Consider the following 10,694-nt stretch of genomic DNA (forward strand, 5'->3'; position numbering starts at 1 on the left):
TGCGATTGTGATCGGAAAAGGCAAAATAATTTTGGCCAATGATTTTATCCAATTATTCCCCTATTGAGTTTTTTGCGACCGGTCTCACGAACACTAATGAAGTTTCCTGGTTGAAAACAATCCCATTTACTTTTGCCGTCTTTGTTTATTATTTTCCACCAGCTTGTGATGTAGTATTTGTGTCATGCGGCGTATACGTACATGAGCCGTAGAAAAGTCTATGTAAAGTTTTCAATCAGCTGTTAATGATTTGACAGCAATATCATCCACAACATACCGCACACACATGCATTATGTGTCATTCGCTATCGATTTCAAAAAAAAAATCATCTGTCGCCAGATTGCGACCGAATTTTTACTTAAATACTGTGAATTTTAACAAAGTTTGTGCACTAAAGTGATGATTCACAGTCTATTCATTGTCAATTCTAGTGGGTAGGTGTTATTTTATCATATAACTTATAAATGACTGCAAATATGGGAATTCTTTCTAAATTTTACACAATGTTTATGTTGATGTGTCAAGTTCGCTTAAACCAGTGTTGCCAGAATTGTCCAAATCTCTGTCGTTCATGCTTTTGATTCAAAAATTAACAAATTCTGTTCTATAATTGTATCCTCACGTCATTTCAGCGATGTCTTTCTGGAGAAACACTGGCGCAGTGTGGTGTCACGGACATGCGTTTCATACTTTTTGGACGTTCAGCGGGAATCTCCAAATGTAAGTTTTTCCTATCGCCACATATTTTCCTTAACTTTCTTCTTCTTTAAGGATGTTCCACCAGTGATATCCACTCCTCACCACTATCTGGTTTCAATCCAGAGGGGAGGAGTGTCGCTGGTGGCCGCATGCAAGCAGGAATGTCCCCCGTTGTTTGTAATCGAGTTCCTACACCGGGTGGTGAATACTTTTGAAGATTATTTCTCCGAGTGCACCGAAAGCATCATCAAGGAAAACTACGTAGTGGTGTACGAACTGCTGGATGAGATGTTGGACAATGGCTTTCCTCTGGCCACGGAGAGTAATATTCTTAAAGAATTGATAAAACCGCCGAATATACTGAGGACCATTGCTAACTCGGTTACCGGGAAGTCGAAGTATATTTTCGTGCTCCTGTTTTTTTAGTTAATTAAATTAAATCAATTTATATTACAGTGTTAGTGGAACACTTCCAACCGGGCAGCTTTCAGCTATTCCTTGGAGAAGGACCGGTGTGAAATACACCAATAACGAGGCCTATTTTGACGTGGTCGAAGAAGTAGATGCCATCATCGACAAGAGTGGACAGACGATTTTCGCAGAAATTCAGGGATATGTAGGTTTGAAATTGGTAGCTTGAACCATTTAGAAAAAATGCCCTTTTCTAGATTGATTGCTGCATTAAGCTAAGCGGAATGCCTGATCTGACTCTATCCTTTATGAATCCTCGACTCTTCGACGATGTTTCCTTTCACCCGTGTGTTCGTTTCAAACGCTGGGAATCGGAGCGAATTCTTTCATTTATTCCGCCAGACGGAAACTTTCGACTGATGTCGTACCACGTAGGTTCACAGAGTGTGGTAGCAATTCCCATCTACGTCCGGCACAACATTGCCCTTAAATCGGGTGAACAGGGACGAATGGATATTACCGTTGGACCTAAAACCACTTTGGGACGCGTCGTAGAAGCAGTTAAACTGGAAATCCGTATGCCAAAATCGGTACTCACCTGCGCACTGCTGGCCAGTCAGGGTAAATATACTTTCGATCCGGTGACTAAAATGCTTCACTGGGACGTGGGCAGAATTGATGTTACTAAACTGCCGAACATTCGGGGAACCGTTTCAACTGCAGCTGGTTGTACTTCACTGGAGACTAGCATTGATCGGTAAAATCATATAATTCGAATTTCTATAACAGTTGTTGCTATCTTTGTGTTTCAAATATTTTAGGGTGCAGTTTACAATTTCACAACTGGTTGTTTCCGGGTTGAAGGTAAACCGTTTGGATATGTATGGAGAAAAATACAAGCCGTTTAAGGGTGTCAAATACTTGACGAAAGCCGGCAAGTTCCAGATTCGGATGTAATTGGATCGTACTTCCAGATAATCTCATTTTATTTATCGTCTATTTTTTTATATATATAAAGTATCATGTATCATTCCACAGGCCATGAATATTTATCATCCGAAACACCTAGTAAAACTTAGCGTTATTCTATTTATCACGATGGTGCAACTTTCACTGATGGCGTATTTACGCCAATGAAAAAGCGAGTTATCCCGATTATATCTGAGAAATGTTCAAAAATATATCGTTTCTTAGAAATAAATAATATTTCGTTTAAAAAGTTTCAATTGAGCAATTTTGAGGGATTAACTTTTGTCGTTGATTCTAGAGCACTGGCACTAGATTCCAGTTCATAAATGGATACTGCAAGTTGAACATTTTCCGCACGTTTTCTCATATAAATCTGAATCTATTGCTCAAATGGTAGCCTTCATTCGTTCGGTGACTCTCGGACCTATTGTTCGCTATTCTAGTCCGTGCAGTGCTAAGTGGCTCTCATACGTGAAACCTTTTCGCTCGATACACCAACTAGATTTCATTATTGGTACCAGTCAAATGATGACGAAATTTCTTGCGTTGGTTGTTCTATTTTGATCAGAGTATGAAGAAGCAGATTGGAGTGGAGAACACGCCAGTTTCTGTGACTCTAAAGAGGACAAGAACCTCACCAGAAGACAGAAAACCAGACGGGCCGAAGAGGCAGAGGCTCGAGGACGCTGTTGTTGCCGTCACCCAAAGAGAGAGCTGGAGTACCGTTGTAGGTCGGAAGGAGAAACAGCAAAAGCAGAAGGAAGAGCGAAAAAGAGAGCACAAGAGAAAAGAAAAACCTTCGGCTCGTCAGAAGGTGCCAAAAGGAGTTGCACTGATTATCGAAGCGCACGATAAGTCGTCCTACGCCACTCTTTTCAAGAAAGTGAGAGTTGGGATCCTTGAGCAGCGAAGCGAGCGTGAGAGCCCTGTCGCAGTAAGCCGTAGTCGAGAGCAAGGGTCTAGACGAGATAACGACCTTAGAAGAGCTGAAGGGTGCATTGATCGAGCTGTGCAAACTAGATGTACCGGCGACTATCCGGATTTAGAAATCGTATGGAGGCACTCAAACGGTGACGATTCGACTAACGGTGATCGTTGCCAACAAGCTGGCGGAGGCCAGCAAGATAAAAGTCGAATGGTTGCTGTGCTCGCTGAGAGTCGCTCCGCGAGATACCAAGCAAATGGAGCGGTGCTTCAGGTGCTTGAACCTCCGACATCAGAGGGCCGGATAGGTCTGTACTGTGTAGAAAATGCGGAGAAAAGGGGCATGTTGCTAGAGTCAGCACGATGAAACCAAGGTGCATGATCTGCAAACCGGAGGACAGAAACGACCACATGACGGGCGGCTTCAAAATGCTCTACGCACATAAAGGCGAAGGCAGTCCAACAATGAAGGAGATAACCCAGTTTAATCTCAATCATTGCGACATTGCACAGCAGCTGTTGTGGCAGTCGACGACATAAACGAAGTGCGACGTTGCAATTATTGCAAAGCCGTATCGTGTTCCTCCCGATAACGGTAACTGGGTGGTGGATAGTGCAGAGATGACGGCAATCCAAGTATTGGGCGGTTTCCCTGTCCAAGAGGTGGCGGAAGACTTCGTGATCGTCAGGATCAACAGCGTATTCTTCTGTAGCTGGTATGTTCCCCTATATTGAACACCAGAGCAGAACAATCGGATGCTGGAGGCACCTACCGATCCGTTGCTCGGACGAACGCCGGTCATTACAGGAGAAGATTCTAACGCTTTGGCTGTGGAGTGGGGTAGGAGGTTGCCCAATGCAAGAAATTACTGCTTGTTGGAAGCCCTGGCGAAGCTGGATGTAAGAGATTCCACTAGCACATTCCGTAAAAGCGCCCGGGAATCAATTATCAAAATAACATTCCGCATTCTGTCCTTCGCTGATGGATAACATGAACTGGCTAGTAAGAAATACACGCATAGTGTCCACAAAGCGATCCACTACACATTTGGTCGGCGGAATTGAACGATTACGCGGAGAGGACTGGCGAGTGGAAGTGGAAATAAAGGACTTTGACAAGGATCTTTTTATGGAAGCACTTCGGGTTGACAACCTCATTTCAATTCCGAATGCCGATGAGCTGTCGGAAACAACAGCGAGGGCATGTGATGTAACAATGCCGAGGAAAATGGAGCCGAGGAACTACCGGCGTCCCGCGTAGTGGTGGAAAGAAAAGCTCAACATCCTGTGGGCTGCCTATCAAAAGGCCAGAAGACGTGTGCGGAGAGCAAGATCTGAGGTAGTCAGAGAAGAGTGTCGGGTAATATTTCGGGCGGCCAGTGCCCCTTTTAAACGCGAGATAGTGCTAAGCAAGTCCACGTGCTACAAGGAGGTGTGCAGAGAAGTAGACACTAACCCTTGGGGTTAAGTTTACCGTGTTGACCAGGGTCAAGAGTCCATCGACGCCAGTCGAAATGTGCACTGACAAAATGAAGATTATCGTGGAGGGTCTTTTCCTGAAGCACAACCCAACCGACTGGCCGCCTACGCCATACGTCAATACAGACGGTGGAAATGTTGGTGATAATCGAGTCTCCCACGACCGGTTCCGTACAGTGGAAAAAGGACTTAAAGCGAAGAAAGCTCCCGATCCGGACGGTGTCCCCAACGTGGCACTGAAGAATAAGACTCCGGCGTTTCCGGGCATGTTCAGGATGGTCCTACAGACATGCCTGGACGATGGCTACTTCCCGGATAGATGGAAGATCCAGAAGCTGGTGTTGCTGCTGGAAGCCACCAGTAGATCCAGCATCGTATCGGTCTATATGTCTGCTAGTTACTCTAGGTAAACTCCTGGATAGGGTCAACAGACTGACGACCTACGCTGAAAGTGAGAACGGGTTATCGCAGAGGCAGTACGGGTTCCGAAAAGGGGTATCGATGGTGGACGCCATTTGCACAGTCATCGCGAGCGCGGAGAAAGCATCGTAGCAAAAGAGAAGTGGTAATCACTACTGCGCTGTGGTAACGATAGACGTGAAGAACGCGTTCAACAGTGCCAGCTTGAGGCGATCGCGCAAGCGCTGCACAGAATGCGGGTTCCGGACTATCTGTGAACGGTTCTGAACAGTTACTTACAGAACCGAGTACCTCCATGCGCTCTGAAATGTAATGAACAACGGCGTGTTAACACTGGAACTGTCCAGAGGAGTTGAGATCGTCGGCTTTTCAGATGGCGTTGTCCTGATGTTAGCTGGCGAGACCCTTGAGGAGGTGAAGATGTTGACGACAGAGACAATAGGCACCGTGGAAACCCGGATGGCTGACGTCAAGTTGCGGCTGGCTCACCACAAGACGGAGGTAGTGATGGTCAACAACCGTAAAAAATCCAGCGTGTCGCTAAAACACCTGGGTGTGATGGTCGACGATCGGTTAAATTACAACAGCCATGTCGGCTATGTATGTGAGAAGGCTGTAAGGACAACTAAAGCATTGGCAAGGATCATGCCGAATCACGGAGGAGCAAGAGGCAGTACGAGTCGTCTTCTGGCGGGTGCCTCATACTCAATACTGAGGTATGGCGTACCGGTCTAGGCTACTGCTTCGAATTCAAAGTGGAACCGGACGAAGTTGACAAGCATGTTTCGCCTAATGGCTGTTCGTGTCGCCAGTGCGTGCAGAACGATATCGTTGGAGGCGGTATGCATAATTGCCGGGATGATTCCCATCTGCATCACTCTTTCTGAGGACGTGGAATGCTACCAGCGGAGAAATGCACTAAATGCAAGGAACTGATCCGAGCGGACTCGTTGGCTAAGTGGCAGCAAGAGTGGAACAACGCGGAGAAAGGAAGGCGGACCCACCGATTCATCCCAAATGCTTCGGCTTGTATGGAGCCGTCGGAAGCATGAAGAGGTGAATTTCCATTTGAGGCAGTTTTTGTCCACGGCACGGATACTTCCGGAAGTACGTGCATCGGTTTGGGCACGCTTTGTCGCCCCTTTGCCCGGAGTGTGTGAATGTGCAAGAGACACCCAAACGATAGTCTTCGAATGCCCTAGGTTCGAAGAAATTCGAAGGGATATGGCTGGTGTGACAGTTGACAATATCGAGCCTATCTGGGAAGCTGTCAACCTAGTGGTTACAAGTATACTTTTCGAGCTGCGAGCGAAGAGACCAATAAAGTAGTACCAAATACAAATTTGTATTTGGTAGTACCATTGGCTAGAACATCGCCGTGGAACCAAAAATCGGGTTTCGGGAGAAATTCCATTGCCGGGAAACTCTTTGACGATGTAGACTGGGTCCACCGCCGGAGACCAGTTGAGTAGTACGCGACGTATCACCAGGTTCGAGTCATCGGGGCGCCAGCGAACCGGACGTCAGTAGCTGAGTAGCTCGTGAGTAAACTAGATCAACCGCTAGGGATTAGACCGAGTAGACCACGTCGAATAGCTAGCAGTGGGTCGTTGAGGCGCCAGTGAACTGGAAGCTACGCTCCGCCCGGAATCGTTGGGAGGACCTCACCATCTACTGGCTGGCCCGTTAAGTAGGATAGGTCCACCGCCGGGGACTAGATCAAGTAGATCGGGACGAAGTAGGGAGCGAAAAGGCTCACGGAAACGAACATAGTTATCGGAAGAAATCTACCGCCGGAGAATTCACGGTAACGTAGATTCGCCACCGTGGACTAGTGAAGAAAAAGGGAGCTAATTGTCTCACGAAACAAACGCCTGTACCGTGAAAAATTCCGTTGCCGGGGAACTCTCAGTCGGAGTAGGGTAGTTCACCGCCAGAAAATATCCGAGTAGATCTCGATAAAGCTGGGAGCTAAATGGCTCAAGGAAGCGGGTATCGGTGTTGGTAGAAATACCTCCGACGGGGATCTATCGGTCGAAGTAGGGTGATTTCACCGTTGGGGGCTATCAGATTAGATCGTCATAATGCCAGGAGCTGAATGACTCACGGAAACAGGAGCTAAATGGCTCTAGTAATCAGCATCTGAACGGTTCAAGGGGATGAGAGCTAAACTGGTGACGTAATAGATGGAGGCTAGAAGCAAAAGAAGAGTTGAGAGTTAAATCAAAGCACAAAGGTAAGTAATACCTTGTTCTAGTTCCGTGGGGAAGAAATGCGAAAAAAGAGTAAGGAGTGTTTGAGTGATTAGGCACGAACGTAAGTCGTGAGTCGCAAACAGTGCCAATACACTACAGGTCAGGCTTTTGAAGCTGTTTGAATCTTAGAATAGAATAGGGTCAAGTAGGTTAGTTTTTTGGCGAGCCCGATGGCATTTTGGCACTGATTTTGATAAACAAGCACTCGTTGGAAAGGTTATACATTTGGAAACGTTTTTGCAATAATGATTTTATACCTGGCTAAATATTTATCAAGCTAAATTCAACAAGGCAAAGAAACTTTTTTCGATGTTTTTAAAATCTGGGAATAGGATAGGTCACTATATTCTGGGTTAAATAAAACAATGTACAAGCCTAGAAAATCAGCGGTTCAACTTTTATTTGAAGAGCTTGAGCTTGTGCGACCACCCCTGGCTGCTACTCCGTTATCGATCTGGAGTAGCTGAAGTTGCACAGGGATTAAGGTTCAAGTTACCTTTTTTAAGCATGTGTTAGAATTGAACGCTTGGTAGTGTAGGTAGGAAAATTTGTGTTCAGCTTTGCCACCGGATTATCAATTTAAACCTTTTTAAAACTCTAAAAGAAGAATATCAGTCGATTTATTAGATCATCATGATTCAATTCATGCAAAATACCTGCTGGAAAAACCATCGGCTTAGCTAAACGGTGCTTTTGAAAAAGTGGCTGTGGTTTTTTCATTGCGCAGTTGTGGTGCGTACCCCAGCTCGGTGTGGTAGTGTGATAAAAAATCACAGCCACTTTTTCAAAAGCACCATCCAGCTAAGCCGATGGTTTTTCCAGCAGGTATTTTGCATGAATTGAATCATGATGGTCTAATAAATCGACTGATATTCTTCTTTTAGAGTTTTGAAAAGGTTTAAATGGATAATCTGGTGGCAAAGCTGAACACAATTTTTCTTACGCATACTACTAAGCCTTGAGGTAACTTGAGCCTTAAGTACATAATTATGCTTGGGAGTAGCGAAACATCTTTCAATGTGCATCTCCTGGTAGTCCTAAAGTGTTTATTGATCAATACCGGCGCCGGCTAGACCCGAACCTAAATCGCGGAAGGAAAGGGAAGCAATGGTTAGTCCAATACTTGCTTTTGCTAAAGGCCGTATATACTACTGTGCACTCCGCAAGTATCATAGGAGGAGGATATTTTTGTTAGTAAGAGTATAGAAGTTGGATCTACTTCTTCCTTACCGACGGCAGAGAGGTGACTCCTTTTCTGGACTAGATATCGATCCACCAAACTCATTGACCGGGGACCAACGGCTTTACTTCCCTTCCGAAGGAAGGCGTGACCACAGATTTTTTCACCTCATAAAAATCTCAACGACCTCGGCTGGAATTGAACCCAGGCCAACTGGAATGAGTGGCGGTCACGCTTACCACTCAACCACCGGCGCCGTCAGCGGTTCAACTTTTATTTGAAGAGCATGAATACTGGAAATTATTTAAAAATAATAACACAAATAATAAATGGCATCCATTGACGTCATTCAGATAAGAAATTAAGGAAGTGTAAATGATGCGAATGACTTCTTTGGTGTCGTCGTCGTCACCAGAATGTGGAATTGAAGTTGTGCATTCTGGCTCACGTGATTGCTTTGCAGTGCGATGATCACGTTTGCGATTTGAAGTATTCTTTGGATTCATTTTTCTTCTCTTTTTCGATCATGTTTTATCGACTATATACTTCAACAATACCGTAAAATATTGTAAACTCACGTGAAATAATTGCAAACAATTGGGAAACAGCTTCCCATTGTAGCTATAATACTCGTTGTGGGAAATGCGGTGAGAAACATAAGGATGATTCCTGAAGAAGCGTTGTTGAAAATTCGGTTGAAAAGTTTCTTTACTGTGGGGGAAACCCATATGATCTCCCGACATGCCCCGCGTATAAACACTAAACAGCGCGAAGAGAATCTTAATCGGTTCCTTCAGGGACGCTCTATGCGAGCTTTTGCAGAAATTGATATTAAACTGTAAAAATTTTTTTTTTCGCGTATCCCATCTGGATTTGGTTTTGCAATGCCAAATACTACAAAAATTGGATTTTCAATCAAAATTGCCATATCACCTAATTTGGGTGGCCCGCTTTAGAAATTTTGATTAAATGTTTTGAAGAAATAGTATAGAATTAAAACTTTGAACACTCCATGACGTTCGGCATTGTTCAAAATGGCTTGAACGAACTAAACACATGCAAGAAAAATAATTTCACTCACAACCATCGTTGCAGTCTCTCACTTGTTCATTCCGCGCCTTCTACACCAAGACGAATTGTGCAACTGTGGTGTAGAATTTCACAGTCAGGGGACGCTTGCGCACGGTGTGCACTCCGCCTACTGCAGTTAGTATGGCCGACCAGAAGTGCTTCTTTTTCATTCGTCAAATGTACATTAAATGGCGGCCATTAGGAAAGAACTGCCGTGGTCATTGCTCATTCAATGAATCCGGTTGAGTGTCAACCATTGATAATTGAACAAATAGCTAGGAATGTATAACAAATTTGCATCAAATTAGCTAAATGCATTTAATTTCAATTTTTGCATCAACTTTGCACTCCCTCGCAGAAAAATTTGTTCAACAAACGTCCTACTACGCTGATCCACTTTGTTCGACGTTTTGTTGAATGTAGGGCTAGTGTTTCGTAGGGTTTTGACGTCTTACACGCATCGCAAAATACATTATGATTTTATGTTTTGATGAAAAAAATGCTATTAATTTCACTGATTTTTAAAAATGCATATCAAGTGAGCTGCCCCTAGGTTAGATCTCACTATTAGGTGAAGTATATGAGTTTTTTTGATTTCCCAGCTGGATTTATGAAATTAAGAAAATCATTCTGTAAAGTTCGCTCGAAGATTTCAAGTCTCTGTAATTAACATACTCTTTACAGAAATATTTGGGGTTGAAATGCGACTGTTACGTGTACGTTTGCAGTGTTGACAGAAACAATACCATTAAACAGACAGCTCTTTGCATATTTAAAGGACAATTTATTACGTAAGTACTAATTTTGTAATCAGACGGCACACTACAGAAAACCATGTTTGGACACCGCTAGGAAAAACTCGTTCAGGCCATAATGACCGCAAAAGCCGCATCCAGTACCTCAAAATCAAGAGAACGCATCATAAACGATGGATCATTTGGGAAACACGAAGGGTTCACACTAGAAACCAATAAGGGTAAGAAGCAATTAAGACAAGGGTGCAAGAAGATCTCCAATACAACGGGAAATCGCGAACTTTGAAGGACAGTCACTAATAAAGGGTTTTACAATAGTTCAGTGTATATTTATTTCAGCTTACATACTTCAGTATAAGTAGAATGCTCGACATTTGTGATTGACGCCCTGAATCAGCGCCTGTACAGTCGTTTCCGGTACGATTTTCTCAGTGTTTTCCACTTCCTCACCATTTCCTTTTCGTTCTTCGCCATTCCTTTAATCTTTCGAAATTCGCGCTTAATCATGGCCAATAGACTTCGATCGGACC

The 10,694-nt window shown here is 44.2% G+C and overlaps 1 protein-coding gene across 1 annotated transcript; it reads left to right on the top strand.

Annotated features, from left to right (window-relative positions):
• The first annotated feature begins 301 nt into the window (after positions 1-301).
• On the top strand, positions 302-2,146 carry LOC131691998 (AP-3 complex subunit mu-2). Its single transcript, XM_058978816.1, has 6 exons — positions 302-435; positions 634-721; positions 773-1,098; positions 1,157-1,316; positions 1,369-1,868; positions 1,933-2,146. Exons 1-6 carry the CDS (start codon positions 401-403, stop codon positions 2,066-2,068), a joined length of 1,245 nt encoding a protein of 414 aa, XP_058834799.1. The 5' UTR covers positions 302-400; the 3' UTR covers positions 2,069-2,146.
• Positions 2,147-10,694: the final 8,548 nt, after the last annotated feature.

This window comes from Topomyia yanbarensis, chromosome 3 (genome assembly GCF_030247195.1).
Source record: "Topomyia yanbarensis strain Yona2022 chromosome 3, ASM3024719v1, whole genome shotgun sequence".
Classification (NCBI taxonomy): Eukaryota; Metazoa; Arthropoda; class Insecta; order Diptera; family Culicidae; genus Topomyia; species Topomyia yanbarensis.

Bases quoted from the DNA above. Each gene is read 5' to 3' on its own strand.
- LOC131691998 (XM_058978816.1), top strand. From the start codon at position 401: ATGATTCACAGTCTATTCATTGTCAATTCTAGTGG. The intron at 436-633 runs GTAGGTGTTATT...ACGTCATTTCAG, and splicing joins TTCATTGTCAATTCTAGTGG to CGATGTCTTTCTGGAGAAAC. The intron at 1,869-1,932 runs GTAAAATCATAT...CAAATATTTTAG, and splicing joins CTGGAGACTAGCATTGATCG to GGTGCAGTTTACAATTTCAC.